Below are 25221 nucleotides of genomic sequence, written 5' to 3' on the forward strand. Positions count from 1 at the left end.
GGACGGACCGAAACGTCGTCGTCCCTTCAACTTCTAGTGTGTGGTCTGGTCAACAATCTGTCTTCTCTTCATCCTATACTGTTGAACCGGTCGTTGCACTTCTGTTCCAATCTTTGTAACTAGCATTTGACTGAGATCTTGCTGCCCTTTTCAGTCTATTTCTGGAGAATGTTCAGATTCGTGAGCAATGCATTACAATCTACTTATGTGCTGACTCGTCTCATTAGTTTTGTATCTGTAAACATTGATATTATGAAGCCAATTTCTTTTGTTAGGTTGTTGCTATATATTAGAAAAAGGATGGGCCCTAGAACCGACCTTGTGATTCTTCACTCGTAACCTCTCTTCATTCTGATTGCTCTCGTTGTCGAACACGGGCCCTTAAGACTACAATCCCAGAGCGCTGTCCACTCAGACGTCAAGCCCTTATGTGTACTCACGTAGTGTGTATGTGTTTGCGTGTGTGTGTGTGTGTACTCACCTAGTTGTACTCACCTAGTTGTGTTTGCGGGGGTTGAGCTCTGGCTCTTTGGTCCCGCCTCTCAACCGTCAATCAACAGGTGTACAGATTCCTGAGCCTATCGGGCTCTATTGTATCGGTGTGTGTGTGTGTGTGTGTGTGTGGGTGTGTGTGTGTGTGTGTGTGTGTGTGTGTGTGTGTGTGTGTGTGTGTGTGTGTGTGTGTGTGTGTGTGTGTGTGTGTGTGTGTGTGTGTGTGTGTGTGTGTGTGTGTGTGTGTGTGTGTGTGTGTGTGTCTTTCCGTGTTTTGGTGTTAGCTTCTGCTTAACAATCTGTGCTTACCTCTGCCGTAAGAAACCAGATCTAGCTCCAGGGCTCCAGCCTTGTAGTTGCCGTAAATAGAGCCTATATATAATGTTTTGTTGCGTGTTTTTTTTTTTGTAGTGTGTACATGTTCGTGTGTGTGTGTGTGTGTGTTTGTGAAGTGTTTGTGTGGGACTAATGGTATTGGCTAGACGTAAACAAGGTTCGTTCCATAGGAATTTGTACCAGACTCCTCGTGTATGCTCTACTGTATAATTTAGAAATGTTCACAAATAATGTTGATATATTCCCCCAAAAAATTAATTGATATCTATTGAGCTGCATGACCGAATGTTAATAACGCTTGAATAAAATATATCTCGATTAGCTCAGCTTCAGTGTGTCTATTACTGTAATTAAAAATATCTCATTAAATTCTTGTTTTTCATATTTTAATGATAGTAAATTAAAATTTAATAATAGTAAATAAATATGCACATACACATACTAACCCTCTCCCACACACACACACACACACACACACACACACACACACACACACACACACACACACACACACACACACACACACACTTTCTCTCTCTCTCCTAGAGGGAGAAAGACCTGGGGGTTGATATCACGCCAGACCTGTCCCCTGATGCTCACATCAAGAGGATAACAGCAGCAGCATATGCCAGGTTGGCTAACATAAGAACGGCCTTTAGAAACTTGTGTAAGGAATCTTTCAGAACATTACATACCACATATGTCAGACCAATCCTGGAGTATGCGGCACCAGCATGGAGTCCATATCTAGTCAAGCATAGGACTAAAATGGAAAAGGTTCAAAGGTTTGCCACCAGACTAGTACCCGAGCTGAGAGGTGTGAGCTACGAGGAGAGACTACGGGAATTAAACCTCACTTCGTTGGAAGACAGAAGAGTTAAGGGGGACATGATCACCACATTCAAGATCCTCAAGGGAATTAACAGGGTTGATAAAGACAGGCTGTTTAACTCAAGGGGCACACGCACTAGGGGACACAGGTGGAAACTGAGTGCTCAAATGAGCCACAGAGATATTAGAAAGAACTTTTTTAGTGTCAGAGTGGTTGACAAATGGAATGCATTAGGAAGTGATGTGGTGGAGGCTGACTCCATACACAGTTTCAAGTGTAGATATGATAGAGCCCAATAGGCTCAGGAACCTGTACACCTGTTGATTGACAGTTGAGAGGCGGGACCAAAGAGCCAGAGCTCAACCCCCGCAAGCACAACTAGGTGAGTACAACTAGGTGAGTACACACAAGGAAACTGAGTACCCACATGAGCCACAGGGACGTTAGAAGGAACTTTTTCAGTGTCGGAGTAGTTAACGGATGGAATGCATTAGGCAGTGATGTGGTGGAGGCTGACTCCATACACAGTTTCAAGTGTAGATATGATAGAGCCCAGTAGGCTCAGGAACCTGTACACCAGTTGATTGACAGTTGAGAGGCGGGACCAGAAAGCCAGAGCTCAACTCACGAAAGCACAAATAGGTGAGTACACACACACGCACACACACATAATTAGAATGAAAGAATAATTAGGCTAAGACTTGTTGAGCACCTGGAGAGCATTGGGTTTGTAAACAAGCACCAACATGGGTTCTGGACAGGGAAATCATGCCTAACAAACCTTTCAGAATTCTATGATAAAGTAACAAGGATAAGGCAGGACAGAGAAGGCTGGGCAGACTGCATATTTCTTGACTGCCAAAAGGCCTTTGATACAGTACCGCACTGTATCAAAGACTGCTATACAAGACATGAGACTGCTATACAAACTTGAGAGGCAGGCAGGAGTAAGCGGAAAGGCCCTAGTATGGGTGAAGAACTACCTAACAGGAAGGAGCCAGAGAGTAATGGTAAAGGGCGAGAAGTCGGACTAGCGAACAGTAACAAGTGGAGTACCTCAAGGATCGGTGCTGGGACCAATCCTCTTTCTAATTTACGTAAATGATATGTTTACAGGAGTGGAATCATACATGTCAATGTTTGCGGATGACGCAAAATTAATGAGAAGAGTTGTGACAGACGAGGATTGTAGGATCCTCCAAGAGGGCTTAAACAGGTTGCAGAGATGGTCAGGGAAATGGCTACTGGAGTTTAACACCAGTAAATGTAAAGTTATGAAAATGGGATCAGGTGATAGGAGACCAAAGGGACAGTACACAATGAAGGGGAACAGCCTACCTGTAACGATTCGAGAAAGAGACCTGGGAGTGGATGTGACACCTAATCTAACTCCTGAGGCACATATAAATAGGATAACGACAGCAGCGTACTCTACACTGGCGAAAATTAGAACTTCATTCAGAAACCTAAATGAGGAGGCTTTTAGGGCGCTTTACACTGCCTACGTGAGACCCGTCTTAGAGTATGCTGCGCCATCATGGAGCCCCCACCTGAAGAAACACATAAAGAAACTGGAGAAGGTTCAGAGGTTTGCGACGAGGCTTGTCCCAGAGTTACGAGGGATGGGATATGAAGAGCGTCTGCAGGAACTAAACCTAACGACACTAAAGAAAAGAAGGGAGAGAGGAGATATGATAGGGACATATAAAATACTCAGGGGAATTGACAAAGTGGAAATAGATGAAATGTTCACACGTAATAATAACAAAACGAGGGGACATGGGTGGAAACTGGAAACTCAGATGAGTCACAGAGATGTTAGGAAGTTTTCTTTTAGCGTGAGAGTAGTGGAAAAATGGAATGCACTTGGGGAACAGGTTGTGGAAGCAAATACTATTCATACTTTTAAAACTAGGTATGATAGGGAAATGGGACAGGAGTCATTGCTGTAAACAACCGATAGCTGGAAAGGCGGGATCCAAGAGTCAATGCTCGATCCTGCAAGCACAAATAGGTGAGTACAAATAGGTGAGTACACACACACACACATAATATATATATTATTATTATTGTTATTATTATATAATATATATATATATATCATTATATATATATATATATATATATATATATATATATATATATATATATATATATATATATATATATATATATATGTATATATATATATATATATATATATATATATATATATATATATGTCGTACCTAGTAGCCAGAACGCACTTCTCAGCCTACTATGCAAGGCCCGATTTGCCTAATAAGCCAAGTTTTCCTGAATTAATATATCTTCTGTAATTTTTTTCTTATGAAATGATAAAGCTACCCATTTCATTATGTATGAGTTCAATTTTTTTTTTATTGGCATTAAAATTAACGTAGATATATGACCGAAACTAACCAACCCTACCTAACCTAACCTAACCTATCTTTATAGGTTAGGTTAGGTTAGGTAGCCGAAAAAGTTAGGTTAGGTTAGGTTAGGTAGGTTAGGTAGTCGAAAAACAATTAATTCATGAAAACTTGGCTTATTAGGCCAATCGGGCCTTGCATAGTAGGCTGAGAAGTGCGTTCTGGCTATTAGATACGACATATATATATATATATATATATATATAATATCAATACTAGTGGTTTTAACTTATTTACATATAGATACAGATCTCAAGCTCGTTTCCAATACATACATGAAGTATGTTTAATAAATGAATAATCAGATACATTAGCAAATATGCATATGTGTAGAGATCTGTAGGATGCATATGTAGAGATCAGTAGGAAGTATGACGAACTCACCCAAGTAGCCATAGCCATATGTGTTGTAACTCGGAGTGTTTGACAGGGTCTTCATCGGCGGTGCATCATCTGGCGGTCAGGGAGCTCCTGCCGACGACCGAACACTACCTCACCTACGACGGCTCTCTCACCGTTCCTGGCTGCTACGAGACCGTCACTTGGATCCTACCCAACAAGCCCCTATATATCGCCTTCAGCCAGGTAGGTTTTTGTAGGTAACTATTCTACCTGTCAGTTACTTAGCTTCTTCTCAAAAATCTCCACAGCATTGCCTTCAGTCAGTCGGCTAGTGACACGTATGTGAATTAAGTACAGTACCCTTACCTCTGTCATGTTCGCAAAATCATCTACATCGTTCTAAGTCAGCCAGTATCTCGTAGGTCATTATAGTTCGAGATTGTCACCTGAATAAGGTGTCACTACACATAAGGGGCATAACTGGCCGACCCCTCACAGTGTTCAAGAGAGAACTGGATAAGCAATACCTGATAGTTATATCTTGAGGTTATCTTGAGATGATTTCGGGGCTTTTAGTGTCCCCGCGGCACGGTCCTCGACTAGGCCTCCACCCCCAGGAAGCAGCCCGTGACAGCTGACTAACACCCAGGTACCTATTTTACCGCTAGGTAACAGGGGCATAGGGTGAAAGAAACTCTGATCCACCAGGCTGTGACTCGTACGTCAGGCTGCGAGCAGCCGCGTCCAACAGCCTGGTTGATCAGTCCGGCAACCAGTAGGCCTGGTCGTCGACCGGGCCGCGGGGACGCTAAGCCCCGGAAGCACCTCAAGGTAACCTCAAGGTAAGGTGAACGATGCGCAACCAGTTATCTAAGACCAGTTACATACCAGTAAGCGATTGAACAATCCAGGTTGTTATCAGGATCGTTCCCAGTCAGCCCATCTGAGTTATGTACGGACAATTTATCTGATTGCCAATAATCTTTAAAATAGTAATGACAAGTAAATTAAATTTTAAATATAAATACTACAGGGCTTTGGGGATTATCTCCATTAAAAAAACAGTAACGAATTGGTCTGTATCTTCACTCATCTGCTTAGACTTACAGTATTAAAGCAGTAATGGAACGAACTCCACTGCTCATCAGATTACTAATTATATAAAGGTTGTTTCAGCACTAGGATGGGTGATACTTCATTAGCTAATATCGCGGGAAATAACGTTTTAGAGTTAATTATATACTAAAGACTTTTAAATACTGAAAAATACTAAAAATACTAAAAATCAAATAAAATTTGATTTTTAAAGCTGAAAGAAATTGAAGCAGCAGTGTTAATAATAAATTATCTCCTCGTAGTTATCAAGGTTAGGTTAGGTTAGGTTAGGTTAGGTTAGGTTAGGTTAGGTTAGGTTAGGTTAGGTTAGGTTAGGTTAGGTTAGGTTAGTGTTAATAATAAATTATCTCCTCGTGGTTATCAAGGTACGTAAAGAGGCAAATCAGTCAAGAAATTCTCGATTAATGTTTTATCCTTATTTTACAATTATATTCTCACAATCACAATAATATATTCACCATCACAATTATATCTTCATCATCAAAGTTAAATAATAACCATCACAATTGTAGCCTTACCATCACAATTATTTCCTCAACATCACAATCATATTCTCACCCGTTAATCTACACTATTACCGTTATATCTTCACTATCAACTAATTACTTACCTGCGTGCACTAACAATGCTAATCAGTTACATCTTATCGTATAGAAAGATCAAACACAATACTGATGATAAATACACAGTCGTAAAAACTGCATAATGGCGACAAATGTTCACAAAGGAATTTATTTAAATCACCACTAAGATTTAGTCTCCTTGCTCCTCTCAGCTTGTAAATATAGAGTCTACCTGATATTGTAAATGTCTGATACTGTAAATTCTATGACCATCTGGCCATCAATAAATTTTGTCATGGTGAATATCCCGCCAAACACACACCGAAACTACGAAGTTGGTACAACGTTCGAACAAGTTTTAACACTTCCTAACCAGTTTTAACAACCAATATAGCAAGTTGTAACAACGTTCTAATACGTCATAAACACGTTAAGCCAACATGTAAACACTTTATTACAAGTTGTAACAAGCGGAAAATAGAGACAGTTTCGGTTTGTGTTTCCAGGGATATATATTGAGGAGTTGGATCCATATTTTTATGATAACTACAGATTCAAAATAGGTTATCCATCCTTGAACATTGATGTTCTAATTATTATAAAAAAAACAATATACTCATCCCTCTGTGGGTATACCGGTAGGTGAGTAAATGGCCATTCAACGGGACTTAGACATATACTTAGCTATTCAGTTTGTAGTTCAATGTTAGGACTTGTTCATCATTATACCTCACTAAAACGTGTTCATCCTTATACCTAACTAAACATCAGTGAACGTTCTCTGCGCCTTGAAGGAAAGGGAGAGGTAGTTGTTGGGGTGTTAGGGGGGTTGGGGGGGGGGTTGGGGGGGGGGGGGTGTTGGGGGAGGTTGGGGGAGGGTGTTGTTCCCCACAGGTGGTCACGGCGTCTCTGTCAACACTTTAAAGGAGAGTCTCGGGTCGACTCCTTGGCGTTCCCACGATGGTGGAAACATTTGTATATATCACTGTTGAGACACTGTGTGCTGCACTAGTATATATATATATATATATATATATATATATATATATATATATATATATATATATATATATATATATATATATATATATATATATATATATATATATATATATATATATATGTCGTACCTAGTAGCCAGAACGCACTTTTCAGCCTACTATGCAAGGTCCGATTTGCCTAATAAGCCAAGTTTTCATGAATTAATGTTTTTTCAACTACCTAACCTACCTAACCTAACCTAACCTAACCTAACCTATAAAGATAGGTTAGGTTAGGTTAGGTTAGGTAGGGTTGGTTAGGTTCGGTCATATATCTTCGTTAATTTTAACTCCAATAAAAAAAAAATTACCTCATACATATTGAAATGGGTAGCTTTATCATTTCATAAGAAAAAAATTAGAGAAAATATATTAATTCAGGAAAACTTAGCTTATTAGGCAAATCGAGCCTTGCATAGTAGGCTGAGAAAAGTGCGTTCTGGCTACTAGGTACGACATATATATATATATATATATATATATATATATATATATATATATATATATATATATATATATATATATATAAAACTGTTTCATACAAAATTGATTCAGTATAATATGTGGCCTGTAGCTATATATATGCAGATCAGTGCCTCCAACTCTGGCCCACAACCCAAAAACATACATTCGACAGAAAACATGGAAATATTTGACTAAAGATTCATTATATTTAAGTTGAAACATGAATTGGTGAGCCAGCTTTAATTCTAGTTGAGTTTGGTTCTCCTCTCTCTATGTCTGTCTGTCTGTCGGTGTGTCTGTCTGACTGTCTGTGGGTGCACTCTTTAATTGTGATTTTATATATGTATGCTACACGTCTAATACGTTATGCATGCATAATAGAATATTCAGTTTTGCGTTGGTATCTATACAGCCTTTAGAACTGTGTCTTGTTCCGTATACAGAGTGTAACGGTGAATGGCTTCAAGTGTACAGGCTATACCTTTGTTCATTTGCTAGGTGCTGTATCATTTTCTTCTTTGCCAGGTGCTGTATCATTTACTTAGTAAATGATACATTTACAGGTGCTGAACATTTACTTAGTAAATGATACAGCACTATACCAGGTGCTGTATCATTTACTTCCTCAATCTACACAAAATTAATAAAGGATATACCAATTGTTATCTTCCCAACAACATGTGATGTATGTATAGTGGGTATACTAAATCTGCAAGTGTATAAGTGTATATTTTATGTTTGAAATAATATTAAGGTACAGAGCAACTTTATTCTATTAGCAGACGAGGAGTTACAATAACGTGGCTGAAATATGTTGACCAAACCACACACTAGAAAGTGAAGGGACGACGACGACGTTTCGGTCCGTCCTTGACCATTCTCAAGTCGATTTTGAGTACTTCATTCTATTATTTCCCCCTGGCAGATGCGAGGTCTTCGACGGCTCAAGCAAGGGTCCTCAGATTTCCGGAGAAATGCTCCCGTCGCCAACAATTTCCGGCCGCTTCAATCCGCACATCACCGCACCGTCCGAACCAATATCGACTTCTCCTCGGACCCACAGGTACGTGGGAGAGGATGGTGTGGGAGAGGGAGCTAACATACACGTGTAAGAGCATAAGTACGTGTTCTTTCACGTGCAAAATTTTGTAAAACGTGTCAGAATTAAATACTAATTAACATAATGAAAACACAGAATGGTAATATTTGCTTAAACCCAGAAGACAAGGCTATAACCCTGAATACACTGCACAAGAAAATCTAACAAATATTAAAACGTAAACAAATATGCGATAATCTTACAATGAAAGTCTGCGGCTGAGGGAACGATGGCTGATCCCGGAGTACTTTCAATGTTGATATGATTATATACAATTAATCTCATTAGGCTGAGCATCATATATATTATGATGGGTTTTAATCTCAGAAATTATGCAGATAATCAAATAAAAATGTTTCATTAATAAATTCGATTAATTTTAGTTTCCAATAATGCTGGTTATAGAACATTTTTATGAGAGTCGTGTCGTAATTAAAATATATGTAATTGTGTTTATCTTACAATGAGAGAGAGAGAGACAGACAGACAGACAGACAGTCAGACAGACAGACAGACAGACAGACAGACAGACAGACAGACAGACAGACAGACAGACAGACAGACAGACAGACAGACAGACAGACAGACAGACAGACAGACAGACAGAATGAGAATCTGAAGCAGAGAGAGAGGAAGATAAACGTAATTACACATATTTTAATCACGATAAGACGCTCATAACAAAATTTAACATTTAGTATTTTAGGAGAACTGAAATAAACAGAATTCTTGAAGCAGAAAAGATTCATTAAAACTGAGGTTACATTAGCTTGGGTGTTGGTTTAATTGAATATATGAGTGATGCAAAGTGCAGAGGACAGGTGGTAGTGGTAGCCGTTACCTTTATATGTTGTTCGCCTTTTAGCACCATGAGGAGGTATGAGGTACCTATGTTGGTAGCGTTATCCGGGTAGAGCCATGAGGAAGTATGAGTTCTCGTTGTTAACGGTACCCGCATAATAAAATAATAATTCGGTTATTATTATAATATTATATAATTATTAAAGTATGACCTTCCATATAATAATCTCTCCCAAATGGGATTATTTTATCGTGAATTATTGTATCTGAGATAATTGAGAATGGTTAAAACTGCCAAATATAAAGATAAATGTGTATAAGTGAGTTTCTGCTTTGTTTCTATCATAATTTATGTTGTATTGGAACTAAAAGAAATCTAAAGGAACGTATTTTTTTCCAGGGAAAAAAGTGTTCAGTGTCTGAGCCGAAATTTCACTACCGAGGTGAGTAAAGTTGATGTGACATTGTTGATACTAAACACCCTTGATGAGCTAAACACCAGCGAGGAAACAATAATTTTGTACCTGGTTTTATTATACTTGTAATATATATATATATATATATATATATATATATATATATATATATATATATATATATATATATATATATATATATATATATATATATATATATATATATATATATATATATATATATATATATATATATATATGTCGTACCTAATAGCCAGAACGCACTTCTCAGCCTACTATGCAAGGCCCGATTTGCCTAATAAGCCAAGTTTTCATGAATTAATGTTTTTTAGACTACCTAACCTACCTAACCTAACCTAACCTACCTTTTTCGGCAACCTAACCCAACCTAACCTATGAAGATAGGTTAGGTTAGGTTAGGTAGGGTTGGTTAGGTTCGGTCATATATCTACGTTAATTTTAACTACAATAAAAAAAAATTGACCTCATACATAATGAAATGGGTAGCTTTATCATTTCATAAGAAAAAAATTAGAAAAAATATATTAATTCAGGAAAACTTGGCTTATTAGGCAAATCGGGCCTTGAATAGTAGGCCAAAAAGTGAGTTCTGGCTACTAGGTACGACATATATATATATATATATATATATATATATATATATATATATATATATATATATATATATATATATATATATATATATATATATATATATATATATATATATCCTTATAGACGATCATTGGTGCGGTGGTCACGGTACTGTGTACGTTTAGGGGTGATCCTGGACAGCATGGGTTCAAATCCTGGCCGGGTCAAAGAGTTCTTAGTGATATATGGCTTGCGCGTTCATGCAGCTTTCTCACACATGTCAGACTCAGTGCGGCCCGTGCATGCGCCAGAATTTGATGAAAAACTGTACCCAAATGGATCCATGAGTGTCGTCGGGGGTTGGTCAGTCAGGGAGCTTAGTTAATAAGTGCCAAGACTGACCAATCCTTATCGACGATCATTGGTGCGGTGGTCACGGTAAAATATATATATATATATATATATATATATATATATATATATATATATATATATATATATATATATATATATATATATATATATGATGTGTGTGTGTGTGTGTGTACTCACCTAGTTGTACTCACCTAGTTGTGCTTGCGGGGGTTGAGCTCTGGCTCTTTGGTCCCGCCTCTCAACCGTCAATCAACAGGTGTTCAGATTCCTGAGCCTATCGGGCTCTATCATATCTACACTTGAAACTGTGTATGGAGTCAGCCTCCACCACATCACTTCCTAATGCATTCCATTTGTCAACCACTCTGACACTAAAAAAGTTCTTTCTAATATATCTGTGGCTCATTTGGGCGCTCAGTTTCCACCTGTGTCCCCTAGTGCATGTGCCCCTTGTGTTAAACAGTCTGTCTTTATCAACCCTGTCAATTCCCTTGAGGATCTTGAATGTGGTGATCATGTCCCCCTTAACTCTTCTGTCTTCCAACGAAGTGAGGTTTAATTCCCGTAGTCTCTCCTCGTAGCTCATACCTCTCAGCTCGGGTACTAGTCTGGTGGCAAACCTTTGAACCTTTTCCATTTTAGTCTTATGCGTGACTAGATATGGACTCCATGCTGGTGCCGCATACTCCAGGATTGGTCTGACATATGTGGTATATAATGTTCTGAAAGATTCCTTACACAAGTTTCTAAAGGCCGTTCTTATGTTAGCCAACCTGGCATATGCTGCTGCTGTTATCCTCTTGATGTGAGCATCAGGGGACAGGTCTGGCTTGATATCAACCACCAGGTCTTTCTCTCTCTCGGACTCTTGAAGTATTTCATCTCCCAAGTGATACCTTGTATCTGGTCTCCTGCTTCCTACCCCTATCTTCATTACATTACATTTGCTTGGATTAAATTCTAACAGCCATTTGTTCGACTATTCCTGCAGCTTGTCCAGGTCTTCTTGAAGCCTCAAGCTGTCCTCCTCTGTCTTAATCCTTCTCATAATTTTGGCGTCGTCAGCAAACATTGAGAGGAATGAGTCTATACCCTATGGGAGATCATTTACGTATATCAGAAACAGGATAGGTCCAAGTACAGAGCCCTGTGGGACTCCACTGGTGACTTCACGCCAGTCTGAGGTCTCACCCCTCACTGTAACTCTCTGCTTCCTATTGTTTAGGTACTCCCTTATCCACTGGAGCGCCCTACCAGTTACTCCTGCCTGTTTCTCTAGCTTATGCATCAACCTTTTATGGGGTACTGTGTCAAAGGCTTTCCGACAGTCCAAAAAAATGCAGTCCGCCCACCCTTCTCTTTCTTGTTTAATCTTTGTCACCTGATCGTAGAATTCTATCAATCCTGTAAGGCAAGATTTACCCTCCCTGAACCCATGTTGATGGGTGGTCACGAAGTCTCTTCTCTCCAGATGTGTTACTAGGTTTTTTCTCACAATCTTCTCCATCACTATGCATGGTATACAAGTTAAGGACACTGGCCTGTAGTTCAGTGCCTCTTGTCTGTCACCCTTTTTGTATATTGGTACTACATTAGCAGACTTCCATATTTCTGGTAGGTCCCCCGTTTCCAGTGACCTACTATACACTATGGAGAGTGGTAGGCAAAGTGCTCCTGCACACTCTTTCAATACCCATGGCGAGATTCCATCCGGCCCAACTGCTTTTCTCACATCCAGCTCCAATAGGTGCTTCTTGACCTCATCTCTTGTAATTTCGAACCTATCCAAGGTCACCTGGTTTGCTGCCACCTCTTCTAGCGCCGCGACATCTCCCTGTTCTATTGTAAAGACCTCCTGGAACCTTTTGTTGAGTTCTTCACACACCTCTTTGTCATTCTCTGTGTACCTGTCCTCGCCCACCCTAAGTTTCATCACCTGTTCCTTCACTGTTGTCTTCCTCCTTATGTGACTGTGTAGTAGCTTGGGTTCGGTCTTGGCTTTATTAGCTATATCATTTTCATACCTTTTCTCAGCTGCTCTTTTCACACTGACATACTCGTTCCTGGTTCTCTGGTATCTCTCTCTACTTTCTGGTGTTCTGTTATTACGGAAGTTCCTCCATGCCCTTTTGTTTTGCTCCTTTGCTTTCATACATTCCTTATTAAACCACGGATTCTTCCTTTGCTTCTCTGTTTTTTTCCTGTCGGGCTGGGACAAACCTGCTTACAGCTTCCTGACATTTTTGGGTGACATAGTCCATCATGTCTTGTACGGACTTGGTTCCGAGTTCTGTGTCCCAATGTATATCCCATAGGAATTTATTCATTTCCTCATAGTTTCCCTTTCGGTACGCCAGCCCTTTGGTTCCCAGTTCTTTTTTGGGGGTGATAATTCCCAGCTCAACCAGGTACTCAAAGCTCAATACACTATGATCACTCATTCCCAAGGGAGCTTCCAACTTAACTTCCCTTATATCCGACTCATTTAGGGTAAATATCAGATCAAGCAAGGCTGGTTCATCCCCTCCTCTTATTCTTGTCGGTCCCTTGACGTGTTGACTTAGAAAGTTTCTTGTTGCCACATCCAGCAGCTTAGCTCTCCATGTGTCTGGGCCTCCATGTGGGTCTCTGTTCCCCCAATCTATCTTCCCATGGTTGAAGTCTCCCATGATTAGAAGTCTGGATCCGTTCCTGCTAGCCACAGAAGCTGTTCTCTCTATTATATTGATGGTGGCCAAGTTGTTTCTATCATATTCCTGTCTGGGTCTTCTGTCATTCGGTGGGGGGTTATATATGACTACTATTATAATTTGCTGTCCTCCAGTTGCTATGGTGCCTGAAATGTAGTCAAGTGTACTCACCTAGTTGTACTCACTTAGCTGTGTTTGCGGGGGTTGAGCTCTGGCTCTTTGGTCCCGCCTCTCAACCGTCAATCAACAGGTGTACAGGTTCCTGAGCCTATTGCGCTCTATCATATCTACACTTGAAGCTGTGTATGGAGTCAGCCTCCACCACATCACTTCCTAATGCATTCCATTTGTCAACCACTCTGACACTAAAAAAGTTCTTTCTAATATCTCTGTGGCTCATTTGGGCACTCAGTTTCCACCTGTGTCCTCCTTGTGCGTGTGCCCCTTGTGTTAAATAGCCTGTCTTTATCTACCCTATCTGTGTGTGTGTGTGTGTGTTGGAATATTGACCTCTGGACTTTCATTCAATGAAACAACATTGTATTCATAGTCTAATTCTGGTGGTAACGTTTATACGTGTTTGTGTGTGTATGTGTACATATTCATTTGTTACAAAAATATTTAAAATTATTAATAACTTATCAAAGAGTATTGTCCAGTAGCTTGCTAATATATATTTTCATCTTTTTCCAGCAAACGACTGGCTCCATTCCTGACCATGATTCTGGGAGAATAGATGTACATATATCATGAAGCAAAACATGGATGTTTTAATAATGTAAATAGCTTTTAGTCATTAGTTGTGTATTTTGTCCACGTGAAGAGAGTCAACATGATCCACATCCTGTGAATAACTCGGTACTCCGGCACTGATATATCATGCTGAACAAGTATCTTTATTATAGTATGAATACACGGAAAATATGCTAACAATATTCAGGAAACGTTAGCATCATCAACAGTTAACCAAGATCAGGCTGAGTTAAGATTATGAATAGAATACGTTCAGGTTATGTTTATCCAATGACTAGACTATGTTGAGGCTACATTAAAGTTACATGATCAGGCTATGTTCAGGCCGTGTTCAGACTATGTCCAGAATATGTTCAAACTATATAGTTATATTCAGATTATATTTTTAAAGCTATTTTTAGACTATGTTCTGGGTATACAGACCAAACTTCTGAATTACTGAAAATAATGCAAAAAATTTGCGTCTTGGAGGCTTTTTATGTAGTTAAAATCTTCTGCATTTGATATATTCTCATCAAAATGTTGTTCCAGCAAGCCAAAGAACACGCAGAGGTGTGGAGGAGACTGGCACATACGCATATATACTCAAATTCCTAAAAATTCAAATTATATATAATATGACAATAAATCTCTTCAGTTTTAATATCTTCGAAGAAAAAGTAGTGTTGTAAATTTAAAAAAAATATTGAGATGCATGAAGCAGTAAATCACAACACAGATGGAGGGAACGAGGAGTTCTCAGTGTTACAATTATGATATAAATCTTCCAAAATACACTGCTACTTTACGTTTACACACACGCACGCACACACACACACACACACACACACACACACACACACACACACACACACACACACACACACACACACACACACACACACACACACACACACACACACACACACACACACACACACATTATAAATTATGTCTTTCCACATTGTGAAACAATAAACTACATGAGGACCGAAGGAAACCACAAGATGTGGATCATAATGTTGCCCTAAAAACTTTACGTGCCTCTTGCCTAATTCAGCAAATTCGTAATACTTTTCGTAATTATTTATACAAATAGACAAAAGCGCAATTGTGAATTGCATGTTTATTAAATATCCGCGGTTAAGATATATATATATATATATATATATATATATATATATATATATATATATATATATATATATATATGATTATTAGTTATTACGAATGAGCTCGTATCACTTATGAATGTTCATATTAGAGATATAAAATCTCTTGTGGATATTCAGCATCTCATTTTTGACGTGTTTGTATTATTTGTATATAATCTATACGGTAGCTTGCCCTATAAATATTCAATAGTGTGCAAAATGCTTTTTTAGAGTGTATAGAAGAAAATATGTAAATAAGTAAGTGTTTTTGGTAGAAGACAACGTCAGATGTCAAAACTCGTCATAAGGTGATATTACAATGACATATCCTATTAGTTAAAACGCCACATATATATTTTACTTTTATTTTCTAATTAATTTATTCTCCCTCATACCAGTCCAAGTAATATATTTAGTTGCGTGCTGCGATAACCACAGTATATGTTGGGTCACCAGTACTGGATGCCTCCACCACGAGAAGAAACTAGACCTTGTGTTTGTTATCTGGTGAGGTGTTGATTCTGATATCACTCCATCAAACACACAGAAAGATGATAATGACAATTATAATGACAGAGGTTTCCAGTACTGGTGATCCAACACATACAGTCGTTACCACCGGAGGCGGCTAAATAAACCTCCATAGTCTCATGAGACTGATGGATGCCTACTGCTAATGCCACACAAATACTGATAATAGCAATTATAATGACAACACAAATAGTGATAATAGCAATTATAATGACAACACAAATACTGATAATAGCAATTATAAAGACCGAACTAATAAAATAATAATTATATTACCACTCAATACAATAATAGGAATGATATGACCACACAAATACTGACAAAAGCAACAGTAATTACCACAGTAATACTGATAATTGCAAAAAAAATACATAATGTCTGAAAAAATAAGAGAAATAAGAACCGGTTGTAACCGAGCAATAGAAAGAATTATAATAACGACGGATAACTATATTATCAAACCAAAGACGCCGTCCACAATGTGTAGAACTGTACACAGGCACAGTACTGAACATGTCGACCTGTACACAGGCACAGTACTGAACATGTCGACCTGTACACAGGCACTGTACTGAACATGTCGACCTGTACACAGGCACAGTACTGAACATGTCGACCTCTATACAGACACAGTACTGAACATGTCGACCTCTATACAGGCACAGTACTGAACATGTCGACCTGTATACAGACACAGTACTGAACATGTCGACCTCTATACAGGCACAGTACTGAACATGTCGACCTGTACACAGGCACAGTACTGAACATGTCGACCTGTACACAGGCACTGTACTGAACATGTCGACCTGTACACAGGCACAGTACTGAACATGTCGACCTGTACACAGGCACTGTACTGAACATGTCGACCTGTACACAGGCACAGTACTGAACATGTCGACCTGTACACAGGCACTGTACTGAACATGTCGACCTGTACACAGGCACAGTACTGAACATGTTGACCTGTACACAGGCATTGTACTGAACATGTCGACCTGTACACAAGCACAGTACTGAACATGTCGACCTGTAGACAAGCACAGTACTGAACATGTCGACCTATATACAGGCACAGTACTGAACTTGTCGACCTGTACACAGGCACAGTACTGAACATGTCGGCCTGTACACAGGCACAGTACTGAACATTCGGACTTGTGCACAGGCGTAGTACTCAACATGTCAACATGTCACCCAGGTAGTGTTCGATGCCCTTTAGTGTACAGTGTATCTCTTAAAGTAAGTGCATCAGAGTGTTTGTATGTGAAAAGTGTTATATATTCTTTTATCAGATTTGTGAGTCACTACTGAAATGCTTCATACCGTAACACATATCGAAAACAAAAATGCATCTGTATAATACTAATTTTCAATAATTAATTGTTGAAATCATTAATTAATCATAGTAATATGTATTGGAATATTGAAATCAGTTGAACATTAAATATTTATTTTGTAAATGATTGTTTTTGCATAACTTGTTTGCAAATTTTGTGTTTGGGTAGCAATTCAATTAAACACGAGAAATACTCAACGTGTCTTAATTCACACCTTACATCTTCTTAATTGTGTGTGATATATCCAAAAATTTCAAAAGTGAAATTACAAAATGAATCCTGCCTTTGTGTTTTGTTGATGTATCTCGCTCTCTCTGGGTGTGGCTGTTACCACTGAACAAGGGCAGGGTGTGGCTGTTACCACTGAACAAGGGCAGGGTGTGGCTGTTACCACTGAACAAGGGCAGGGTGTGGCTGTTACCACTATTCGTGGGCAGAGTGTAGTAATTAGTTTATATCAAGGGCAAGCAGTTCTCTTTAGTGCATAAGCAGTTGATCAAGGAGCCCCCACGACTCAAGGGGCCACATGCTAACATATCATTCCAGTAAAGTTCGGTGTTAAGTTTCACTTGCGAGATGGAGAGTGATGGGAAGCTGCCCTTTCTAGATGCAACAGTCGCGGAAAGGAATGAAGGCAGACGCCAACAAACACCAATCAGAATATACAATTAAAAATTTACTACAAAAACAGGAAGAATGAACCTACTAATGAAGCACTCTCTAGACACCAAACAGAACGCCTTAAAAGAGACCAACGTAGTCTATGCCTTCACATGCCCACTTGGGGACTGTCAGCCCCAAAGATATCCGTATATAGGCAAGACAACAACGTCTCTCTCTAAGCGATTAACAATGCACAAACAACAGGGCTCCGTCAAGGAGCATATAATCTCCTCACACAACCAAACCATCACTAGAGACATATTAACAAGCAACACTGAAATATTCGACAGGTATAACAACAACAGAAGACTGTACATCAGCGAGGCACTACACATCAAAAAGTCAAGACCAGCAATCAACAACCAGTTAACACATAATTACATTCTACCCACTTCAAGACCCCGAGCCAACACAGAGACAGTAAAAGCAAAAACATAAGCTGCTTATGTTCATGCATGTAATAGCATATTAATATCCATTATGTTCCATTCACTTGCTCATCTCAATCACGCCCTATACTACCTCACTCCAAGCGAATACATGCCTTTGCAAAGGCATGGTAAATTTGTCTTTGAAAATGTAAGGAGTGCCTTGCGAAACGCATCCCTAGGCGTCAGACCATAATAAATTGTGAAAATGAACTTTGGAGAGTTATTTGTTTAACTTCTCTCGACAATGAAGAAAAACATAAGAAATATTGAGAAGATTCGTGTTAGAATCATTAATCTTACCCTTTCGTTCATATTCAACATGATATATATTTATATATATATCGAAGTTGAAGGAGGTTGTACACGTTCCTGGACCAGACGCTCATTCCTCCTCGTGAAGTGGGAGTTTGTGATGATTACGGCCCTGGAAGACTGAAGTGTCAGGGACGAAGATGGCGATATTTGGCAATCGCATGGAAGGGTAAGGAGAGGTAGGAGAGAGAGAAGGAGGGAGAGGTAGGAGATGGAGAGATGGAGGGAGAGATAGGAGAAAGAGGTGGAGGGAGAGGTAGGAGAGAGAGGTGGAGGGAATAGTTAAGACGAGAGAAGTGGAGGAGAACGCGACATATTTGGGGAAAGGCGAATACATGAGATCAAAAAATAATAAAACATGAAATCAGTAAGAAAGAGGAGAAATAATATACAAAAGGGGACAATTACATAGCAAAGGAGATAATGGGAAGTATCGCAAAAAAAAAACGTAAGGAAGAAAATTAGATGCAAGAAGCTATTTGTTTCAGAAAGAAGACCAAGAAATGAAGAAAACCCGAAAAAGGAGAGAGGAAAGGTAGGAGAGGTAGAGACGATGAGTGGTACCGGTCCTTGGAGAAGTAGAACCGAACGGAGTGATGCTCTTCACCCCGACTTTGAATGGCGAATGCAGGCACTTCTCCGTCACCCTTTTGCCTCCCTCTCTCTAATTACGTGCTCCAGCCGTCGAGTTCACCTGCCCGTGAGGAGGTAAGTGGCCGCTGAGGGAGGAGGATCAGGTGGAAGCCTCCATAGCTAAGAGTCAAGCCCCATGTGCCAGTTTTTGCCTCTTTAGGAGTATCAGTGTACGTCGGGATGCCAGGTGTTTGTTTTCCAGCACCTGTTTGTAGTTACTGATTGAGAGCTACGGTCGTGATTTTCCGTTTTACTTTATCATCACAAATTAAACGACATCTATTGGTTTAAGAACACACACTGCCTCCTTCTGCACTTTAATTTAACCATCCACAACTCTTTTAGTACTAAATTTATTTCTGCTAGCATTTCTCCAATTATTCGTCAGAATTTTCTCACTGTGAAATGTAGTTCTGCTGATTTCTGATTGAATGACTTATTTCTAGTTTGTTTTCTCGTATCGTCTTAAAACTACTCGTACATATATAATATTTATTTTCCTTTTATCTTTAAATTTAAGCATGTCCAGAGTATTTAACTTTTCACATAGACCGTCTTTCTTAATTATGTGACACATATTGTGGTTATAGATAACAATTTATCTATATATTACTATCATTACTGGAACCTGTAATGAGCCTAGTGGAACCCAACTAAAGTCAGCATTCAGCCAAGTGGGACCAATTACTAGGGTCAGTATTGAACCTAGCGGGTCCCCACTGAAGCCAGTAATGAGCCTTGTGGGACTAAACGGGACCCAGCACTGAGGCAAGTGGGATCCTACTGGAGTTAGTATTGAGCTTAGTAGGACCCAACTGCAGTCAGTACTGAGCCTAGAGGAACCCAGCTGCAGTCAGTACTGAGCCTAGTGGGACCCGACTGCAGTCAGTACTGAGCCTAGTGGGACTCAACTGCAGTCAGTACTGAGCTTAGCGGGACCCAACTGCAGTCAGTACTGAGCTTAGTGGGACCCAACTGCAGTCAGTACTGAGCTTAGTGGGACCCAACTGCAGTCAATACTGAGCCTATTGAGACCCAATAACAGTCAGTACTGAGCCTAGTGGGACCCAATTAGAGCCATTACTGAGGCATGTGAGGGGCCCTACTAGCAAATTTATCATGCTTGCAGCTGTATCGACTAAAGACTAAACCATATTTATCGTCCTTGAAAATTATAGTTTCTTCTCGACGGGTACAGGAATTCCATCAAATGGAACTTAAATATTCTTTTAATGCACTTTGTCCGCTTCAATAATAATTTAGACTTAAAATACCTAATATTTTATATTATAACGCGATAGCATGCTTAACCCATGCTCCAGGAGTCAAGCTCAAAAATAGAGGCAAGATATTGATATATGATGAGCATATGTGTTGGATTCATTCCTATTAAGTTCCTTTACTCCCTCTAAAAAGACATTTACTATGAACTTAACTTTTTATTCTTCTCGTTCCACCTTGAAACCATCAAATATTTGGTATACAAAAATATTATAGTATTTAAATATCATTCTGTAATGGAAACAATTTGCAGAGAAAACAAGAACAAATAGAGGGAATGATATTAATAGATCTTATCAAAGAAAGTTTTATTCAAGACTGTAAACAGAAATGGAGAAAGATAAAATCAAATATACTAAAAATAGACAAAACAAAAGGAAACAACAAGAAAAGCATAATATATAAATCACTTAATAAAAATGAAATAATGACAAAAAAATTGAACAAAGACAGAATAAAAACCCGAATTGCCCGACAAAAATAGTATGCAGAAGGGAATGCGAGTTAATATCACAATTACCACGGGGTTTACAAATATAATTTTCACGATAATATTCGATCAATGCAGTTTCTTATATTAATAATTTTTACTCATATTTTTACTCGGAAATCACTGAAATAGATTTACATATATTTTTTTACATATAATAGCAGCTGATTATTTAAAGCCGCTTTTTAAAAAAAACTTTTAAAGACGCTAATAGTTGTATATGCAAAATTCAAATATGAGGATTTTAAAAATATTTCAAAATATTGTTATTGTTAAATGATACGCTTTTTATGGGTAATAAAGTATATGAATACATATACAAAATACCAAACACTAAAACAAACACAATCTACGGTGCACATGCTTGTCATACACAGGGACACAGGCTCCCACACACACACACACACATACAGACACACACAAAGGCCTCGCGGCTGAGTGAAAAGCGCTCAGGAGTCGTAGTTAAAAGTGTTCGATTTCAGGCCACAACAGAGAGAAATGGACATATCTAACAGCATATCTAACAGTTGTTAGATATGTAAATTTGATGTTAAATTGTCTTGCCTAATTGTAAGATTTTTATGGTCTCGGTTCATTCGTAGGCCGAAATGAGAGCAATGAACTGAGCGTTTGTGTAGCTGATTCTTATTCTATTTAGAAAGAACTTTCTTCATCATTAAAGAACAGAAGAGAAACCGAAACGACGTCATTTCTTCATTGTCGAATATGTAGTTTGGATATCATTAATCATTAATCCTTAAATACATAGCATATTATATGTTTCTCAAGGAATATTACAAAAATCTTTACAGCAAAATACTGCTATTAAATAATATATATAATTATGAATTCACAGAGAAGCATAATGTTCCTTCCACTCACGCCTGAGATGTACTCAACCCTCACGATAACGTTCATTAACCTTTAAAAACGTAACCAATCCAGTATATAGGATATCATCTGCAAATGATTGTCTGCTGATTGTAAACCAATCCTGAAACAAACTAAATAAAACAAATTATAGAAAAAAAATGTTTTTCTAATAACAAGTAATGAAATGTGGGTATGAATGACCGTAGACTTTGTTGACCAGACCACACACTAGAAGTTGAAGGGACGACGACGTTTCGGTCCGTCCTGGGCCATTCTCAAGTCGATTGTGGGCATAATCACAATCGACTTGAGAATGGTCCAGGACGGACCGAAACGTCGTCGTCCCTTCAATTTCTAGTGTGTGGTCTGGTCAACATACTTCAGCCACGTTATTGTGACTCATCGCCTGCATACCGTAGACTTTATTTCAAGATGAAAAAAATTAATCGCATTAATTCTGCAAGCAATTACTGGGTCACGATACATTATTGAATGTTACAGATACGAGCTATTAAGACCTCCCGATGTGACCCAGTGGGCATAATACCCAAGAGTAGCGTTAATTTAAAGCTGATATCGGTACTCTTCAATACTGTGCCCAGTGGGGAGAGAATTGGAGATCTATAATTACTTTATCAATACTCGTGTTCTTGCGGCTATCTTCATAATCAATGCAAATGTTTTATTGATTAATTATTGGGACAGGTAAATTTGTGTTTACTGTAAAACATATCTGATATACTGACGCTTTAATTCTTCATAATTATTCGTGTAGTGATTTACTACAGGCTTGTGAACACACCTGGAAGGCCTAGTGGTAGTGTTGGTATGTGTGGTAGAGGTGGTATGTGTGGTAGTGGTGGTATGTGTGGTAGTGGTGGTATGTGTGGTAGTGGTGGTATGTGTGGTAGAGGTGGTATGTGTGGTAGTGGTGGTATGTGTGGTAGTGGTGGTATGTGTGGTAGTGGTGGTATGTGTGGTAGTGGTGGTATGTGTGGTAGTGGTGGTATGTGTGGTAGTGATGGTATGTGTGGTAGAGGTGGTATGTGTGGTAGTGGTGGTATGTGTGGTAGTGATGGTATGTGTGGTAGAGGTGGTATGAGTGGTAGTGGTGGTATGTGTGGTAGTGGTGGTATGTGTGGTAGTGGTGGTATGTGTGGTAGTGGTGGTGTGTGAGGTAGTGGTGGTATGTGTGGTAGTGGTGGTATGTGTGGTAGAGGTGGTATGTGTGGTAGTGGTGGTATGTGTGGTAGTGGTGGTATGTGTGGTAGTGGGGGGTATGTGTGGTAGTGGGGGTATGTAGGGGTAGTGGTGGTAGTAGTGGTATCTGTAGGAGGGGGTAATATGTAGAGTAGTTGTGGTACTTGCATGTGTTGTTGTTTGTGTATTAATGGTTGTTTGTAAAATAATGATGGTTTGCGTGGTATTTGAGCATGCATGGTAATGGTAGTATTTGGTGCAGTGGTCAGTTTTAACGAATGAGGTCCTGGTGGAGAGTTTCGAAAATGGTAGTGCAGGGGTGGAGGTGTAGGAGGTAGTGGTTATGGAGTGGTAGAGTAGGTGGTAAGAACATTGTTGCAAAGTGGATTGTAGTTTAAAGGTGGTAGTGAAGGTGGCAGTGGTAGAGTGGTAGTGTTGGTGGCAGAGTTGGAATGGTAGTGCAGGTGGGATGAATAAAGTTGTAGTGTAGGTAGTAGGGGGAGGTAGTGACACTGGCAGTGGCTGGACGTTCACGTGATGGGAATAATTCATGACTATTGATCCTTGGTCAATTTGCATGCATGCCGTTTTCAAGAACAAGAGCCAACATAGTGGCACGCGAAAACAAGACTTACTCACACACACACAAACACACACACACACACACACACACACACACACACACACACACACACACACACACACACACACACACACACACACACACACACACACACACACACACACACACACACACACACACACACACACACACACACACAAACACACACACACACATACACAAACACACACACACACATACACACACAGCAGAATGCCAGATACAAGGTACCATCTGGGACATGAAATACTTCAAGAGCCAGAGAAAAAAAAAGACTTGGGGTTGATATCACGCCAGACGTATCTCCTGCAGCCCATATCAAGAGGATAACATCAGCGGCATATGCCAGGCTGGCCGACATAAGAACGGCATTCAGAAACTTGTGTAAGGAATCATTCAGAACTTTGTATACCACATATGTTAGGCCAATCCTGGAGTATGCAGCCCCAGCATGGAGTCCATATCTTGTCAAGGATAAGACCAAACTGGAAAAGGTTCAAAGGTTTGCCACCAGACTCGTACCCGAGCTGAGAGATATGAGATACGAGGAGAGACTACGGGAATTAAACCTCACTTCGCTGGAAGACAGAAGAGTTAGGGGGGACATGATCACCACATTCAAAATTCTGAAAGGAATTGATAGGGTAGATAAAGACAGTCTATTTAACACAAGGGGCACACGCACTAGGGGACACAGATGGAAACTAAGTGCCCAAATGAGCCACAGAGATATTAGAAAAAACTTTTTTAGTGTCAGAGTGGTTGACAAATGGAAAGCATTAGGAAGTGATGTGGTGGAGGTTGACTCCATACACAGTTTCAAGTGTAGATATGATAGAGCCCAATAGGCTCAGGAACCTGTACAACTGTTGATTGCCGGTTGAGAGGCGGGACCAAAGAGCCAGAGCTCAACCCCCACAAGCACAATTAGGTGAGTACAATTAGGTGAATACACACACACACACACACACACACACACACACACACACACACACACACACACACACACACACACACACACACACACACAGGATTGAAAGGAGAGAGGGATTGAGCTACGAGGAAAGGCTAAACTTTAAAGGAAAGCTAAAGGCTAAGAAAGAAGCTGAACCTCACATCCCTGGAAAACAGAAGAGTAAGGGGAGACATGATAACCACCTACAAAATTCTCAGGGGAATTGACAGGGTGGACAAAGACAAACTCTTCAGCACGGGTGGGACACGAACAAGGGGACACAGGTGGAAACTTAATACCCAGATGAGCCTCAGAGACGTTAGAAAGAATTTTTTCAGTGTCAGAGTGGTTGACAAATGGAATGCACTAGGAAGTGATGTGGTGGAG

General features: G+C 39.5%; 1 protein-coding gene across 1 annotated transcript in view; it reads left to right on the forward strand.

Annotated features, from left to right (window-relative positions):
- LOC138358456 (carbonic anhydrase-related protein 10-like) overlaps window positions 1–15295 on the forward strand; it is a 221226-nt gene extending 205931 nt beyond the window's left edge. The window contains exons 8-11 of the mRNA XM_069316433.1: window positions 4523–4677; window positions 8544–8681; window positions 9919–9961; window positions 14308–15295. Coding sequence (XP_069172534.1) covers window positions 4523–4677; window positions 8544–8681; window positions 9919–9961; window positions 14308–14330 — 359 coding nt within the window. The 3' untranslated portion in view covers window positions 14331–15295. The remainder of the gene's footprint in view (window positions 1–4522; window positions 4678–8543; window positions 8682–9918; window positions 9962–14307) is intronic.
- Window positions 15296–25221: the final 9926 nt, after the last annotated feature.

This window comes from Procambarus clarkii, chromosome 83 (assembly GCF_040958095.1).
Source record: "Procambarus clarkii isolate CNS0578487 chromosome 83, FALCON_Pclarkii_2.0, whole genome shotgun sequence".
NCBI lineage: Eukaryota > Metazoa > Arthropoda > Malacostraca > Decapoda > Cambaridae > Procambarus > Procambarus clarkii.